The sequence below is a fragment of the Mesoplodon bidens genome (assembly GCF_964165515.1).
Source record: "Mesoplodon bidens genome assembly, chromosome: 2".
Classification (NCBI taxonomy): Eukaryota; Metazoa; Chordata; class Mammalia; order Artiodactyla; family Ziphiidae; genus Mesoplodon; species Mesoplodon bidens.
In genome coordinates this window covers 153,383,061-153,402,560 of record NC_138177.1, presented here as the reverse complement: position 1 = coordinate 153,402,560, position 19,500 = coordinate 153,383,061, and the positions used below count along the sequence as shown (strand labels likewise).

Sequence of the window (19,500 nt, the reverse complement as noted above, 5' to 3'; positions counted from 1 at the left end):
AACAATGTGTGCCACCTTCATTTTACACAGTAAATACAGTTGTGAAAGGTTAAGTGTAAACAGAATTTTTAATAAAAAATTAAGTACATTTTGAACACACCAAAATGGTTAGTTAAAAGAAATCTTTATAAAAATAAGTTCAATGTTTGCTGCAAAGTAACTTGTTCCATAAATTTGGATTTTATATTTTGGATTTTCTCTTATCACTTTGTCCTCCACTCAGTCTGTTGGGGTAATCAGTCTGTTGGTATGAACATGGAACTATAGGTTTGAAAGGAATATTAAAAGTCATTTAGCTCAATGCCTCCTCCTCTCCCTGCCTCTAACTCCACTAACCCTAGCCAATGCTTGAATCTTCTTTCTAACATCCCTACCAAGTCTTTGCTTACTCTTCTAGTGATGAAGATCCCACATCTCCCCCGGAAGTTCCTTCCATTCTTGGCAGTGGACCTTGGCTTTAGGGAAGTGATTCTCAATACTTTTTCTATCTCAGCAACCATGAGGGAATCCCAGAACACTTCCATCCATAACAGTAGTTTCACATACATCCAAATTTTAATAGAGGTCCTCTCTAGAGAGCAAGATGGTGATGGGAGGGAAACTTTCTCTTTGGTATACTTCTGCTGGTAATTTTTTTACACTGCATATATATTACTTTAATACATACATGCATACATTTTTGCAAAGTGGTCCAAGGGGGTAAATCTTTTTTTGTTTGTTTGTTTGTTTGTTTGTTTTTGCAGTACATGGGCCTCTCACTGCTGTGGCCTCTCCCGTTGCGGAGCACAGGCTCTGGACGCGCAGGCTCAGCGGCCATGGCTCACGGGCCCAGGCGCTCCGCGGCATGTGGGATCTTCCCGGACCGGGGCACGAACCCGTGTCCCCTGCATCAGCAGGCGGATTCTCAATGACTGTGCCACCAGGGAAGCCCAAGGGGGTAAATCTTTATCACAGTAGTGATGGGGGTTGGACAGGAACAAGTTCCCCTACAGGAACAACACAGAATGAGAGGCAATGGTGTGTTACGATTTGACACCTCCATCGGCTGTTAATATCCTCAGGTGTAGAGTGGGCACTGAATTGACTGTAATATACTTGTTGTGGGGAGGTTGAATGCCCTCTAGCTCCTTGAAAACCATTGCTAATCTCTATCTCAACTGAGTAAGCCAGCTCTTCAGGCATTTTAAGACAGCTTTCATGTGTGCAAGGAAAGTTAACTGCCTTCTGGCCTCACCAAGGTTAAACTCAATGACTAACGGTATAACGTGTCTCACTATGTAATGAATCTGCCTCTTTTTCCCTGCCATTCTGCCAAATCCATAGTACACCCTTCTAATTGGACCCTCTGCCTTCCAGTATAATTCTTCTATAGTCTGTTCATTTTCTCTTTATTATGATGGGAGAGCACACTTCCTAATTACTAAGACTAGTTACCTTACTCCAAGCTTATGGTTGTTTTTTACCAAACCTCCTCTACTATGAAGACTCTGCAGACAGACTGCCTGGGTTCAGATTTGGTTCTCTCATTCACTAGGTGTATAACCTTGGCTAAGTTTAATCCCCTGTGCCTCAGTTTCCTCATCTGCAAAATAAAGACAACAGCAGCAATTAGCTTATACAGTTGCAGAAGTTTAACTAGGGTACATATAAAGCACATAGAACAGTACCTGGCATACAGTGGATGCTCAATCAATATTAATTTGTACTGCTGCTTCCTTCTCCTTCATCATCATCATCATGCCCTACTACTACTTAGGAAACTTTCTTACTATAGGCCCAGAGTGTTTACTTGACAACTTCTTTTCATTAGATTTCTATGTTTCCTCTTTCTCGATCCAAAGCATTCTTGACATTTCATCTCTTCAACACAGTTCTCTCTGACAAACTGGATTACAGTCAAACTTTCCCACTTGGCATTCCTACTACTATGGCTGTTTTTGTTGCATTATGATGCACACTCATGCTTCATCAATTCACATTCCTCTTCTTTTCATACCTCTATTCAAAACCTATCTTCTAGAGCAGGGAGTAGAAAACTTTCTGTAAAGAGCCAGATAGTAAATATTTTCAGTTTTATGGGACATATGGTTTCTGCTACAACTACTCATCTCTGCCATTGTATCATGAAAGTAGCCATACACATTAACAAATGAACATGGCTATATTCCAGTAAACCTTTATTTACAAAAACAGGCAGCCAGCAGGATTTGGCCTATGGGCCATAGTTTACTGATCCCTGATCTAGAGGAATCTTTCCCTAAATAACTCCGCCTGGCTGTGACCATTCCACTATTCTACTTCAAGTATGTACTATATTCATTTACAAATAGTTATAAGCTTCTGAGTATTTTCTTACGTAGTCAGTCTCCCACTTAGATTAGTGTACAGATCCTTTAAGGAAAGCTGCTATTTCATTCATTAAACAAAACATGGCTAAGCCTAGGAGTAACACTGAGTGTTAAGAACATGAAGATAAATAAGTCCCAGTCTATGCTCACAAAGAACTCACAGATTAGGAGGACAGACAGCAACTCAAATACACTATCATAATACAATGTGATTTTTGCTATAAGAGAGATTTGCTATACAAAGTGCTCTGAGAAAAGAGAAAGGAATCATTGACTTTGCTTGGGGAGAGGAGGAAAGCTTCACAGAGGACATGAAGTTGAGCTAGGATTGTCAGAAGAAAGATGAATAGGCATTTGAGGCAAAGGGAATATAGTATAAAGGTACTAAGACATGGAAATAGACCATGTGTTTGGACAACAGCCAGCAGCTGCTGTAGAAGGAAAGTGGGTAAGCTACAGAGACAAATGACAGGAACTGCGGAAGATGAGAATACAAGGGTAAGTACCAGCAAACAAAGGGCCTCATTTGCCATAATAAGACAATGGTATGTACACAATAGGAGTCTGGTATCATCCCAAAGATTATATTTAAACATTCAATATCAAGATCTGATTTATTAAATATATTTTACACCCATAAAGGGGTTTTAACTTTTTCATATATTATTTTAACTTTTACATATATTATTTCCAATGTTCATAGAGCATCCATACTTACATATCTACTAAATTCTGACTAACGATATGGACTAAATAATCTAAATAATGATTATGAACTTGTGATGTAGTGAGAAGGGTAAGATTTAGAAGCAAAAGATTCAGGACTAAATCTTGCAGTTTACAGTAACAACATTCGGAATAAGTCTCTTAACCCTTCATTGTTTCCATAAAAGAGGAAGAGTCCCTTTTCAAAAGCTTACAGTAAAGACTATTTGAGATAATTACATGAAGAGTACTTTGCAAACTATAAAAGAGTTGTGTAAATGACGTGCAGGATTTGTGAAATTTGCAGGGTAAGTTGGCAAGAAAGGGTGAGATTTTTTAATTTACTCAAACAACTTTTTGTGACACATACACTCATACACAGCCTGATAGAAGGTAACTCTCCATTTCTATTACATATAAGACCAGGTTCTGACCTTTTTTTCGAGGATCTGATTTTTGCATGGTACCATCAGCTATACCCAATAGGAATTTCCTCCTTAGCAAGATGGAGACATCTAGAAGCAAAAGAGAAAAAAAAAAAAATTATAAATGTGAACTACTATAGATCGAAGGAGACCTGCAGTGAAATTAGGTTTTAATCAGAAGAAACCAGCAGGCTGAACACCTAGAAGGGCTTCCCAAGGGCAGTAATATAGTTAGGTTTCCAGTTTCCAGGATCCTTCCTTCAGCTTTTTGAGTTCAGAACCCCGATTCCGTTAAAAATAGAACAGATTCTTCAGGGCATTAACAGGTCATGAAATAATAATGGATAAACCAGAACGTTACTCTACTAACTCACTGTGAGAAAGATAACAGCCACAAAACTAAAGTATTGCACACTGAAAACTACAAACAGCACTGAAAGAATTAAAGAAAGAAGTAGAAAGACATTTACATTCATGAATTAGAAGACTAATGTTAAGATGACAACACTACCCAAGGTGATCTACAGACTCAAGACAATCCCTATCAAAATCCCTTTTCTGTAGAAATAGAAAAAGCCACCCTAAAATTCACATGCTATCTCAAACAGCTTAAACAATCTTGAAAATGAAGAACAATGTTGGAAGACTCACACTTCCTGGTTTCAAAACCTCCTACAAAGCTACAGTAATTGAGACAATGTGGTACTGGCATAAGGACAGGCATACAGGCCAATGGAATAGAGAGCTCTGAAATAAACCCTAATACATACAGTCAAATGATTTTTGACAAAGGTGCCAACACCATTCAATGAGAAAAGGATACTCTTTTCAACAAATGATGCTAGGAAAACTGGATACCCTCAGGCCAAAGAATGAAGATGAACCTTTATCTTACACCATATACAAAAACTAACTCAAAATGCATCAAAGACCAAAACTTAAGAGCTAAAATTATAAACCTCTTAGAAGAAAACATAGAGGAGAATCTTCATGACACTGGATTTGGCAATGATTCTGGAATGTGACATCTAAATTACAGGCAACAAAAGAAAAAAGATAAATCGGACTTCATCAAAATGAAAAACAATTTGTGCATCTAAGGGCACTATCACGGGCTTCCCTGGTGGCGCAGTGGTTGAGAGTCAGCCTGCCGATGCAGGGGACACGGGTTCGTGCCCCGGTCCGGGAAGATCCCACATGCCATGGAGCAGCTGGGCCCGTAAGCCACGGCCGCTGAGCCTGCACATCCAGAGCCTGTGCTCCGCAATGGGAGAGGCCAGAACAGTGAGAGGCCCACATACTGCAAAAAAAAAAAATAATAATAATAAAATAAATAAATAAATAAAATATATATATATTAAAAAAAAAAAGGGCACTATCACATGGATGAAAAGAAAACCTACAGAATGGGAGAAAATATTGGCAAATCGTTTATCTGATAAGGGACTAATATTTAGAATTTATAAAGAACTCCTACAATTCAATAACAAAAAAACCTCAAACAACCCAGCTGAAAAATGGGCAAAGGACCTGAAGAGATATTTCTCCATTTATCTGTACAGATGGCCAATAAGCACATGAAAAGATACTCAACATCATTAATCATTAGGGAAGTGCAAGTGAAAGTCACAATGAGATACCACTTCACACCCATTGGGATGGTTATTATGAAGAAAAAAAAGAAAAATCATAAGTGTCGGCAAGGATGTGGAGAAATTAGAGCCCTTGTGAATTGCTAGTGGGACTAAAAAATGGTGCAGCTGCTGTGGAAAACTTTAAGAAGTTAAAAATAGAATTACCTTGCGAACAAGTTACTACCCAGACATCACTGGATCGTTTTTTTCAAGAGGGTAGACAGAATGGAATCCAGCAAGGAACCAGAACCCGTGCCATCAACGTCAGGCATGAGTGAAATTGCAGGTTGCCCTCCGTCTCCTATTGCTGACAATCCCTCAGCTCTATCATCTCCCCTGTCCTCTCCCCCTCCTCCAGTCGGTAACTCTTCTTGCCTGTTCACTCGATGCCAGCCCCTGTATGCCAGCTGTTGTGCTGTACTACTGTACTTTTCAAGGTTCTGAAGGTGACCATTCTCTTGCTGTAATGCCCGGGCACCACACTTCTTACCACCCATCAATACTTCTACTGCAGAGTGTCTGCACGTCATTGCTCGTGGAGTCGTGAGGCTTGATCCTCCAGGCCCATATTCCCTGGTAGGCTGGATTTGTCTGCCTTCAAAGATTTCTGCCCTTTCAAGCATTCCAGAATTTGCCTGTGTTTCAGTGTTGCCTCACATTATGGAATCCTTTTACTCTCAACATTATTAGGGTCTATCTTAGGGACAACTGGTCCAATCCAATTTCCTTTTGGCCCGCGGTGCTATTTTGTATTTCCCAGTGCTTTCAATGAAGCTTCAAGTAGACCTAAACTCTCGGCTACTAACTAGCCATGAATCATACAATTGTTCATTGTTTACTATTTGTGAGAAAATGACAGTAATTAGTAGAAAAAAAAATGAATTACCATATGACCCAGTAACTCCACTCCTAGGTATATACCCAAAAGAATTGAAAACAGGGACTAAAACAGATACCTGTATACTAATGTTCATAGCAGCATTTATTCACAATAGCGAAAGGGTAGAAAAATTCCAAGTGTCTACCAATAAATGAATAAATAAACAAAATGTGGCATATACATAAAATGGAATACTATTCAGCCATAAAAAGGAATAAAATTCTGATACATGCTACAACATGGATCAATCTTGAAAATATTATGCTAAGTGAAATAAGCCAAATACAGAAGGATAACTACTGTCTGATTTCACTTATACTTGACAACCAGAATAGGGAAATTCATAGAGAAAGTAAGTAGAACAGAGGTTACCAGGGGCTGGGCAGAGGGGGGGAATGATTTAATGTGTACAGAGTTTCTGTTTGAAATGATGAAAAAATTCTGGAGTTGGACAGCAGTGAAGGCTATACATCACTGTAAATGTACTTAATGCCTTAAAATGGTTGAAATGATAAATTTTATGTTATATATATTTTAACACAGTTATAAAAAAAAAAAAAGCAACAGGTGGACCTGCATCAGGGTTTGACAGCTCCATTCAACCATCTCATAACAGGAACACAAATTGCTTCACAGGGACTTTCAAGAAACTAAGTCCTTGAGTCACAGAATTCCCTTTCCTGGGTGGTCCTAGATGGAACCTGCTATCAATTTTCTTTATGATCTCCCATTTAGCATGTTTCCAAGCTAGACTATCTTCTGATAAACACATCCTTTTATTTGGATAATGTTACTATCTATATATAGCATGTAGTACAGATGGGCTCTGGATTTGAATATCAACTCTGTCACTAGCTATGTAAACTTGAACAAGTTACTAAATGTCTCTGGCCCTCAATTTCTGTATCTTTATCTTTTAATTTATTTTTAAAATTATTTATTTATTTATTTATTTATTTGGCTGTGTCAGGTCTTAGTTGCGGCACGTGGGATCTTCGTTGCCACAGTGGGATCTTTCTTTGCGGCACACGGGCTTCTCTCTAGTTGTAGTGCACAGGCTCCGGAGCACATGGGTCAGTAGTTGTGGCACGCAGGTTCTCTAGTTGTGGCGCGTGGGCTCTAGAGTGCGCAGGCTTAGCTGCCCCGTGGTATGTGGGATCTTAGTTCCCCAACCAGGGATTGAACCTGCATGGAAGGAGGATTCTTAACCACTGGACCAGCAGGGAAGTCCCAATTTCTGTATCTTTAAAGCAAAAATAGTAGTATCTACTCCAAAGGCTTTGTGAAGGTTAAATGACATTCTCTATGTTAATGAATTAATATAAATAAGTGTCGACAGACAGAAATTACTTCCCCACTTCCTTAACTCTTCGTAGTATTACTGATCACTGATGAAATCATAGTTCTCTGTCTCTTGGCTCCACTGGCATCCATACAATCATCACCACGACTCTCTGTAACTTGGAGGCTTGCTAGTATCTCTATCAGAAACCTTCTCTCAAAGGCCAGCATCCAAAAGAACAAAAACAAATGTAGACAAATTTTTCTGCCTACCTCACAAACCTCTCCTAGAGGAGTCTGCCCTCCCTGAGGGCAGGTAGGCTTACTTTATATCCCACGCATTGCCTACCAGAAAAAAATAACTTTATCAATTTTTAAAATTGAATTTTCAACAGTTCTAAGTTTTTTATAACAGGATCTTGCATAAATATCCAAATATACAAGTTCTATTTCTTTACTTGTATTACAAAAACAATAAGGTAAAAACAGTAAGTATGGTTCAATGTCAGTGATAAGAACCTAAGCAAAATATATAAGGTGTTACAGGGTGTGGTAGTGACCATTTCAAAGCCTGCTACACTATGGTGGGCTTATATTAAAAGTGCCAGAAATAACAGAATAAGTTCAATATCCCACCATGAAAAAATTCAATAATAAAGCTGATCTACCAGATAAAATCATATTACACAAATCTGAAAAATCTCCATTTAATTTTCACTTAAAAGCAAAATATCAAATCACCTAAAGATCAGAAAATAGTATCAAATCAAACTTCATATTCCTGACTTATTTCTAGACCACAGTGGTCAGACATTCAATTTCACCTTGTCTGAATGACCTAAACTCCTTCAACTACATCAATTAGAACTGCCATCAGTAGATATTAAACATGCCTAGGTATAAAATTGGAATTAGAAGACAGAACCATAACAGAACAAAGAAACTGAACAGTTAGGGAAAAAAAATGGAACCATCATAGGAGAAGGGAACCAACTATGTGATAGGTTCTGTGCTAAATACTTTAAAAACAACTTTTTGTTAAAGTATAATACACATACTGAGAAGCACATGCATCATACAGTAGCCAAGATATGGAAACAACCTAAGTTGATGAATGGATAAAGAAGATGTGGTATATATACACAATGGAATACGATTCAGCCATAAAAAAAAGAAAACTGGCCTTTGTGACAACATAAATGGACCTGGAAAGTATTATGCTAAGTTTGAATAAGTCAGATGGAGAAAGACAGTTACCATGTGATTTTACTCATATGTGGAATCTAAAAAAACAAAACAAATGAACAAACAAACTAAAACAAAAACAAACTCACAGATACAGAGATCAGATCAGTGGCTACCAGAAGGGAAGCGAGTTGCGAGGGGTGTGTGTGCAAGATGGGTGAAAGAGGCCAACTGTATGGTGACAAATGGTAACTAGACTTGTAGTGGTAATCACTTTGTAGTATACATAGCTGTTGAATTAATATGCTGTCCACCTGAAACTCATTATTTTAAAAAAGTAAATAAATCGTAAGTATGAAACTCAATGAACTTTTACAATGTGTTTCCAAACCAAGAAAGAGATCATTACTAGCACCAAAAGAAGTACTCCTTTGAGCCCTCTCCCAATCATTACTCCACCCAAGAGTAAGCATTGTGTGGACTACTGTTGTTAGGTTAGTTTTGCCTGTTTTGAACTTTATAGAAATGAAATTATATCTCATGTCCTCTTTTATGTCCATTTTGTTCCGCTCAACATTTTGTTTATGAGATTCATCCACGGTGCCCCTACTAAGGAAGGCACTTTTGTCTTCATTACTTGATTTAAAGCACCCAACAATTCTGGCATTTCCCATTTAGGTTGGAAAAAAAAAACAGCTGAGGTTCTGAAGTTAAACAAGATTAATTAAAGCATTCAAGGGCATACAAGTACCGTATGGAAAGGCTAAAATTAAAGACTAATTTCAAAGTCCATCCTTTCTTTGGTTCCATTATGCTTGCCTACTATAGTTTAAAAACAACAAGAAATCAATCCCTTTCCTAGTTTACTTTTCATAGGCCACATTATAGAGGGATGTTTGGCAGACAGTCAAGTACTACGCAATGTAAGAAATTATTATTAGCACAAGAAAAGAGTTTCCTAGGGCAGCGGCTTTCAAACCTTTCTGATTGTGACCCACAGACTTAAATCCAGGAGTTTTTACAACAATATGCATTGCTAAAAGCCTTACATCTTGCAAAATTATGCACTAAACATGGGCTTGTGGGTAAAACAGAGTTAGAAATATGCTACTAGAAGCCCATGAAAATTTGTATCCTTTATACATATACACACATACCCCACAAGGATCTCAGTCACTAAGAAATGGTTAAATTGGACCCAACAAACTAAACAGAAGGAAGAAAGGTATAATCCACTTTAGGATAATTTCTAAGTAAAATGAGTTTTTAAAATAAAGTTTTAATGTATAATGGAACAAACCTGTAGCAATCCAGAACACTAAGCTTCTAAGAGTGACTTAATTCTCCAAGGTTTTCTAGAGTGAAGATTTGAACACGTCACCATCTGCAGACAGGTGCCACTTAATAAAAGCTTTTCATAGCGACAAAATTAAAACCTGAGGTCAGACTCATGGCTTTGGGGACCAATAAGAGACTATTAACCTGTTTATTATTTTTTATCTCTTCACACTGCCCAAGCAGACCTTTGAGAGATGTCTATGCTACACAGTACCAGGGATCTCATGATCAACTTTATTCTGTTGGAGTGTAATAGGATAGAGTCCTACACAGGAAACTAACTCCTGAGATGTACAGCCCTGAGAATAGAGTAAATCCCCACTGTTTAAGCCATAGAGACAGGCACATAAAGTAATTTGGGCTCATTAACAGAGCAGTATCTATAAACCATTCTGTAAGTCGCAGCACCCCCCGCCAAAGTCTCAGGTTCTTATCCTAAAAAAGTGAGTTATGAATCCTTGACATTATCCAGGATCTTGCAGGAATCTGGTAGAATTACAAACTTGGGGCAAATACAGTTTCTCTGTACCAAGAAACTGAGATGCAACTTAGACCTAAACTTGGCCTGGTTCATTCTGTCACTGAGTAGTCACTTCGTCAGGGCTTCAAATTCTTCACTTTAAAACCAAAAGATAAGAACTCAGGCAGGTCCCATGTTTACTACAAACTAGCTGCATGCCTCTGTTTCTTCATCAACCACCTCTACAAGTGTGTGATTTTATGGTTTCATAGAAAATCCTATTGCTATTACAGTAACGGAAATTTATCAGATGAGATCAGCTGTCTTCCTGTGAGCTACTCAGGCAACTGCCCTGACACCCATTTCTGGTTGGGAAACAGAGACAACTTCTTTCTTCATGGTAATAGGAAGGCTAGACATACAAAGGGGCTTCCAGGGAAATGTGTCTTATGTGAATCCGAAACAGCAACCTCAGGAAAGGGCTCTCTTCTCTAGAAAACTGACTTGACTGAGAGGGCATGGAATAATCTTTGAGATAGGTATTAAGCTAAGGCATATCGGATTTAAAAAAATTATTTGAGGTGATACAGAAAGAATATATAATACGCATTCTAAACAGCTAAGGCAGAAGAGTGGTACCACTTGCTAGCAGTCACTCAGCATTTACTAGAAACCTTCCTCATGCTAATTCCAGAGAATAACACCTTTTAAAGCAAGTCAGAAAATGTTTGTATATAACCACAGAATCAGCAAGAACCAAGAGGCAAGAGAAGAAAAAGACATGTCCAGTTTCACTTCAGAGACAGAAATTTATGGTTGTTTAGCTTTCTGAGCTTTTTTTTTTTTTTTTAATCCCGGAAATTTAGCTTTTAGGACACAAAATGGCTTTCTCAACTTCCTCAGCTTTTGACCCAGCACTCATCCCTTAATTAAAATCTACTTTAATTCTTCTTCATTTTAAGTCTCTGGGGTTCACTAGACCAGGATTTAGTGGTATGTTATTTCAGAGAACAATTTTATTCCCTAGTATTAGTTAAGAGAACTCCAGAAATTTATTTCATCGAAATCACTGATAGGTGTTGAACCTGTGCGATACTCTTTAACATACAGCAGTGACTCATAACTTTTTCCCCTCCGACATATCTGAAGAATACAAAACACTCCTATCAGTGAGGGCAGGCTCATTAAAGGCACTAATTTTCAGCAAAAGGTAGCAGGTAGGATTAATTTGACGGGGAGGAAGGCTCCACTGGGTGAAGGTGTTTTGGAATCTCCAGGGGTATTTGTGTAATTAGAAAAAACATTTCCCCCTGTCTATATTCCACTGCTCTTCCCCCTGACCCAGGGTTTAGAGCACTGCCATCCAACAGAAATATAATTGAAGCTACTCATGTCATTTTAAGTTTTCTAGTAGTCACATTTTAAAAAGTAAAAAAAGGAACAGATTAAAATAATTTTAATAATGCATTCTATTTATCCCAATATATTGAAATATTATCACTTCCGCTGGTAATCATTATAAAAATCAATGGAAATACTTTACATTCTTTTTAATATTGTCTTCAGAATCTGGTGTGTATTTACGGTTATAGCTTATCTCAATTCAGATGCTAAATTTTCATCAGAAATACTTGATCTGTATTTAAATTTCATAAAACTTAACAGTTGAAAAGAAAATTCATACACTCAAGTTTCTCAAAACATACTTTAAAATTTTCCAATAACTGTATGGAGGATGTTTTAAAATTTAATTAAAATTAAATAAAATTTATAAATCAGTAATTCAGTTACACTAACCATGTGGCTATTGTATTAGACAACCCATATCTAGAGGAAATAAATAATAAAAGTAAACATTAAGTACTATGTGCCAAGCATTGTTCTAAGCACTTCACTTGTGTTAAGTTGTTCGATACTCACAATCCTTATGTAGGTACTATTATTACCTTCATTTTATTGATACGGAAACCAGTGTGGAGAAATGTCTTATAACCCAAAGTTGCACAGTTAGTAAATGGTGGTGGTGGGATTCACAGCAAAGTAATTTGGTCCATTTTTTGTCTCTGAGGCTTAGGGTTTTTCCAGGAAAACTGAGCTATTTATATTTAGTATGCCCTAGGAGTAAATGCAATCTTTGCGTATGTTTGGTTAGGGACTCAGCACTGGCTGATTTTCTCCATTATATGGCCCTATTTTGATTACATGTTAATATGAATTAGATCATGTCATTCCCCTGCTTAAAATCTTTCAAATGCTCTCCACAGCAGCACTTAAAAGGAAATCCAAGCACCTTATCCTGACCCACATAATCCTAGATGATCTGACCCCATCTCTACTGCCTCTACTCCTACAGCTCTCATCGTTCACTTTGCTCCAGCCGGCTGACCTCTGCTCCTGCTGCAGGCCTCTCCTTACTACCTTAGGGCCTGTACACTGCCTGGAATGCACCACCCGTATTCACAGGGCTGGCATCTTATCATTCAGGTCTCAGTTTAAATGTCACCTCCTCAGAGAACCCTTCCCTGACCACTCAATCTAAAGTAGTCACCCAGACTCTCTCACACCACTCTTAATTCTCCATAGCAGTTAGCACCATTTACTATTTTCCTTGTCTATTTATTTGTCTCACCCACTGGGGCCTTGTCTGTGTTATTTATTCAGCACTATATCCTAGCACTTGGAATATGGCCTGGTATACAGGAGGCACTCAATAAGTATTTTTGAATGAAATGAATGAAAGCTAGTCATTAAGAAAAAAAAAAGGCATAAAATTTAAAAATTACATGACCAGAAAGTGACTACTTTCTGAATTTAAAAAACGTATTTGGATGGTTTGTAATTAAAACTCATAGTTGATTTCTGAAAGAGAAATTAAGAAAAAAAATCTCTAAAAATGAAACAAAAACAAGCTGGGTCTTTTAGTATCTGTAAGTCACTCTCAAATCTGACAAGATCACTTACATAAAGGTAATGAGAGGATGTAAGGAATTGACAGACATAATCATGAATATAATTCTCTTTTCAAAGACTTTTCTGAATACAGTCCTCACAGCTTATTAAGGAAATCCACATAACACAATGGCAAATTCTTGCTGATTAAAACTCATTTAAAAGACATGCATTAGATGCATGAGGGAAGGGATGTGGGAACAGATGTATATGTATGACTGATTCACTTTGCTATGAAGCAGAAACTAATAAAAATAAATAAATAAAAGACATGCATTGAGATGACAAAAGAAGATTTTAAAAATATGAGAAAGTATATAGCATTGGGAAGTAGGGAAGAATGCCATCAAAGACTCAGAAATTGAAGGATTTCTGCAACCTATAATCAAAATTGAGCTATATACTAGAAAATCAATGCTGAGCACCTCTAACCAAACATAGGTAAAGGACTGTATTTACTCCTATAGCATACTAAACAGACCAAGCGTCCCAGGGAGAAAAACCCAAGCTCAGAAACAAGAAATTGGAGTCGATGAAAAGTACTGAGATACCTGAGATTTTAAGACCTGTGCTGGCACCCCACTCTGCACACAAAGGTTCTAGCTGCGATGTTTGCCACTAGGCACAAAATGTACAGTATTTTTAAAAATTAATTTAAAAAGATACTTTAAAAGGAGAAAGAGACAAGGACTACTAAAAAGAACCTACTCTAAATGCAACAATAAAAGAACACTCTATGACATAAGTCACAGCAAGATCCTTTTTGACCTACCTCCTAGAGAAATGGAAATAAAAACAAAAATAAACAAATGGGACCTAATGAAACTTCAAAGCTTTTGCACAGCAAAGGAAACCAAAAACAAGACCAAAAGACAACCCTCAGAATGGGAGAAAATATTTGCAAATGAAGCAACTGACAAAGGATTAATCTCCAAAGTTTACAAGCAGCTCATGCAGCTCAGTAACAACAACAAAAAAAACCCAATCCAAAAATGGGCAGAAGACCTAAATAGACATTTCTCCAAAGAAGATATACAGATTGCCAACAAACACATGAAAGAATGCTCAACATCAGTAATCATTTGAGAAATGCAAATCAAAACTACAATGAGGTATCACCTCACACCAGTCAGAATGGCCATCATCAAAAAAATCTAGAAACAATAAATGCTGGAGAGGGTGTGGAGAAAAGGGAACCCTCTTGCACTGTTGGTGGGAATGTAAATTGATACAGCCACTATGGAGAACAGTATGGAGGTTCCTTAAAAAACTAAAAATAGAACTACCATACGACCCAGCAATCCCACTACTGGGCATATACCCTGAGAAAACCATAATTCAAAAGAGTCACGAGGGCTTCCCTGGTGGCACAGTGGTTGAGAGTCCGCCTGCCGATGCAGGGGACATGGGTTCGTGCTCCGGTCCAGGAAGATCCCACATGCCGCAGAGCGGCTGGGCCCATGAGCCATGGCTGCTGAGCCTGCGTGTCCGGAGCCTGTGCTCCACGATGGGAGAGGCCACAACAGTGAGAGGCCCGCATACAGCAAAAAAAAAAAAAGAGTCATGTACCAAAACATTCATTGCAGCTCTATTTACAATAGCCAGGACATGGAAGCAACCTAAGTGTCCATCAACAGATGAATGGATAAAGAAGATGTGGCACATATATACAATGGAATATTACTCAGCCATAAAAGGAAACGAAATTTAGTTATTTGTAGTGAGGTGGATGGACCTAGAGTCTGTCATACAGAGTGAAGTAAGTCAGAAGGAGAAAAACAAATACCATATGCTAACATATATATATATGGAATCTAAGGGAAAAAAAAGGTCATGAAGAACCTAGGGGTACGACGGGAATAAAGACACAGACCTACTAGAGCATGGACTTTAGGATATGGGGAGGGGGAAGGGTAAGCTGTGACAAAGTGAGAGAGTGGCATGGACATATATACACTACCAAACGTAAAATAGATAGCTAGTGGGAAGTAGCCGCATAGCACACGGAGATCAGCTAGGTGGTTTGTGACCACCTAGAGGGGTGGGATAGGGAGGGTGGGAGGGAGGGAGATGCAAGAGGGAAGAGATATGGGAACATATGTATATGTATAACTGATTCACTTTATTATAAAGCAGAAACTAACACACCATTGTAAAGCAATTATACTCCAATAAAGATGTTAAAAAAAAGATTAAATGAAGGCATTCTAAGGAAAATGCAAATGGGATGAGATAAGGTTAGAAATGATAGTGTAGGAGCTCAGATATATCCAAGTAATGAATAAACTTGTAAATAACATTCTTTGCAGGTATAGAACAATGTAAATAGGAGAAATGTAATGTAATTACAAATATTTGAAATGCACTTGCACTCCTGGCCTCCAACCTAGTTTAAAAAACGTCTTTCAGAAAAGTCCTAAAGAATCACTGGAGAAAATTTAATATAGCTGGGTGCTAGAGGGATAGATAAACTGACATGTGATCTTTACAAGCAATGGTAAAATTTAGCATGTGGACATAAGGTTTTCCATTGGCAAGATCCTTTCAAGTTTATCATATGTTTGAAATTTTTCATAAGTTTTAAAAAAAAGAAACCTTAAAACATCTCAAAGAAGCTGCTGTCTCAGAGCTCAACACTGAGCAATAGTGAAAAGGTGGGTAGATTAGAGCAGAGACTGAAGGAATGAATGAACATGAATTTTTTTTGCACTTGTACATATAATTGCCATTTCATCACAACAAAGCTGAAAGGTAGGTGATATTATCTCTATTACACACACACACACAAACACACACAAACGCCTCTGAGGCTCAGAGAGTACCGTAACCAAGTTACTTGAATATAAGTGAATATTAAGCCTGATCAAGCCTGGGATCAAAATATGCATGCAGGTTTAAAAATATCTAACTAAAATCTAAATCTACCTTTATCATTTATTTTCCACAGGTAACTGGAAAGTGACTGTCTCAGCTCTACTTGGAAAAGCACTTTAAATAATAAGAACACGTGAGATATACTTTGTAAAACAGAACAATATATTTTTAAAATTAATTAATTTATTTTTGGCTGTGTTGGGTCTTCGTTGCTGCACGTGGGCTTTCTCTAGTTGCTGCGAGCGGGGGCTACTCTTCGTTGTGGTGCGAAAGCTTCTCTTTGCAGTGGCTTCTCTTGCTGCGGAGCACAGGCTCTAGGTGCACGGGCTTCAGTAGTTGTAGCATGCGGGCTTCAGCAGTTGTGGCTCTAGGGCTCTAGAACGCAGGCTCGGTAGTTGTGGTGCAGAGGTTTAGTTGCTCCGTGGCGTGTGGGATCTTCCCAGACCAGGGCTCGAACCCGTGTCCCCTGCATTGGTAGGCGGACTCTTAACCACTGTGCCAACCGGGAAATCTCACGATATTTTGTATAATATGACTTCCAGCTTCAAAGTCCTTCATAATTTTCAAAGTTAGCGGACTCACGACTATCCTATTTGTATTACAGTTACCTGTATACATCTTTTACAGTTCTTTTAGCACTGTGATTCCCTTGAAATTAGGATCCAGATCTGATTTATTTCTACATTCTTTATAACAGTACCTGAAATAGTTTAATGAGTGTTTACTTAAGGAAAGAAGGTGATCCTCACAATAGAGATGCAAGGTAGCAAGGGCACCTATTCACATTATTCTTATTAATAACACTTGAAGAAACAGAGTCAGAGTAAACTCTGATGCTACTTCTCAGCTAAAAAGCTCATTTGTTGAGCTAGGGCTCCAGTCTTTTCTGATTACACCAGTCACTAAACAAAGACACTAAGCCTGTTCTCCAGTTGAGAGTCTGGCAGGGCATCCAAAGGCAAAAGCTTTAGTTATGTTGTTCTTTTAAATGTTTAGAAAATCCTGGAATGTAGATCTTAATGTGATATAAAATGTTTGTAAACGTTCTGAGTTCTTTGTTTTATTGGGACAGAGTGGTAGAAAGAAAGTGAAAATGCTTCTTAAAAACCCTAAACTAGGTTATAAGTTACCCCAAACTCAACAAAAACAGAAGTTGAACTGTAACAGCTAACATTTATGTATTTTTTTTAATAAATCTATTTATTTATTTATGGCTGCGTTGGATCTTCGTTGCTGCGCGCAGGGGCTACTCTTCACTGCGGTGCGCGAGCTTCTAACTGCAGTGGCTTCTCTTGTTGTGGAGCACAGGCTCCAGGCACACGGGCTTCAGTAGTTGTGGCATGTTGGGCTCAGTAGTTGTGGCTCACGGGCTCTAGAGTGCAGGCTCAGTAGTTGTGGCACATAGGCTTAGTGGCTCCGTGGCATGTGGGATCCTCCTGGACCAGGGATCGAACCCGTGTCCCCTGCATTGGCAGGTGGATTCTTAACCACTGCGCCACCAGGGAAGTCCACAGCTAACATTTATACTCAGCTCTTTGGAGCAATTCTACGTATATATGTTATTTCATATGATTTTTCATAATATCCAGTGAGAGATTACTATTATTCCCATTTCACTGATGAGTAAATTTCAGGGTTAGTTTAGAAAGTCAGTAGGTGGTTGAACCGGGACTTGAAACAATCTGGGTCATGCTCTTTGTAGTACACAAGGTGTTACTTGCTTCCACAAAACTAGTCAATAGCCTTCTGATTGGTCTCTCTCTACTTCCATTCCATTGTGTGTATGGCAACCAGAGTAATCCTTCTAAAATAGAAATTCCATTATGTTTCATCTCTGCTTAAAATCCTTCAATGGACCCAAGCAGCCTATAGAATGAAATCCACCAAAGTCCTTGGCATTGCATACATAGCCCTTCAAACCTAAATCCTTTAAGATTTGGCCCCTGACTACTTCTCCAGCCTCATCTTCCCATCTTCTCCTCTTTACCTTTTTCCCCTAAGTTATTCTACATGATCTATAGTCCCTCAACTTATCTGCAATGAAATCCCTTTTCCCATTATACACTCTACTTGTCAACTTACAGCTCATCTTTCAAAATTTAACTCAAATATCAATGAATCTCCTCTTCCTCAGCCTTCTGAGTTCTCTTCCCTAGATAATCATTTCCTCTTCTATGCTATTATTTATATCTGGTTCATACTTACAGCATTTAAATACTGTATTACAATTATTTGTTTACATACTTCTCCCAATTTGATAGTGAAGCCCTAAGGGATGCCTTATTCATCTTTGCCTCTGGGGTCTAATACACTGCCTGACAGTAGTAGGCATCAGATACATCTTGTTGGGTTGAATTCAAATATACTCACTTAGAAAGTACACAAGTGATAAAACAGGATTTGGATTTTGCAAAATATATATGTTTCAAAGAAAAAATAAGCCTAAAACCCTTTAACTGAACTGTGTATAACAATGGCAGTTGCCGTGAAGGTCCCTGTTAATGCTCTGTGACCCAGCTGGGCCTCCAGAAGGTTCATTACTTTCATATTATGACTGTGGCAATTTATTAATGAGCTTAGTGCAAGCAAAACAAATTGAAATGACAGCTTTGGCAACTAACATCTTTTATTTATCACTAGAGCTAGTCTTTCACTAGTAGTGAGATGCCTAAGCCTTCTTCAAGGCAAAACAATATTTATGGGGTATCTTCTAAGAGGCCTGCAAACACTGTGACTGGCTAAAGGGAATTCAAGAAAGTATAGGTCTTCATTAGGATAGGAAAAGAATGTGTTCTTGAAAAATAACACAAAACTGAAAAACACAGATGTCCATTAGAAGTAGTGGTAAAGGACTTATTATGTAATTCATCATTTATGCATCAACTGCCTTTTCAAGGCATAATTGAAGTGCCATTGCAGCTCTTCTTGTTTCACCCTGACGGAGGCAGGTGATACAACAGTATTCATGAGGAGGAAACCAAGAACCAGTACTAGGCATTCTGGCAGAAGGAAGGTCTATAAAACTAAAGCCCCTCCCCTTTCAAAAGTGTGTAGTCTTCTTGGTACCAAAGAATCCCTACCAACCACTTAAGGCTGCTCTCCTGAGATAAAACAGAGCAAAATCATAAGCTGTTAACATAACGAAAGTAAACATTATAGTGCAGCTAGACACAAATATGGTTTAAGAGAGAAAGAGAAATAGCAAGAAACCCTGTGGATACAGGGAGATACCATGTACTCACTGTCTTTCACTAATGACTACAGTACCTCCAAATAAAACCCTTGGTTTTGACTTCTTAGGACTGCCATAACAAAGAACCACAAGCTGAATGTAATAAACAACAGAAATTTATTCTCTCACTGAGTTAGAGGGCAGAAGTCCAAAATCAAGGTGTTGGCTGGGTCATGCTCTCTCTGAAGC

The 19,500-nt window shown here is 38.2% G+C and overlaps 1 protein-coding gene across 3 annotated transcripts in view; it reads right to left on the bottom strand.

The window, feature by feature from the left end:
- Positions 1-19,500, bottom strand: part of SCMH1 (Scm polycomb group protein homolog 1) — a 200,826-nt gene that overhangs the window by 157,810 nt on the left and 23,516 nt on the right. For all 3 annotated transcript variants that reach the window (XM_081226621.1, XM_081226625.1, XM_081226622.1), the window contains exon 2: positions 3,488-3,568. In XM_081226621.1, the coding sequence (XP_081082747.1) occupies positions 3,488-3,515 (28 nt within the window). In that variant the 5' untranslated portion in view covers positions 3,516-3,568. The remainder of the gene's footprint in view (positions 1-3,487; positions 3,569-19,500) is intronic.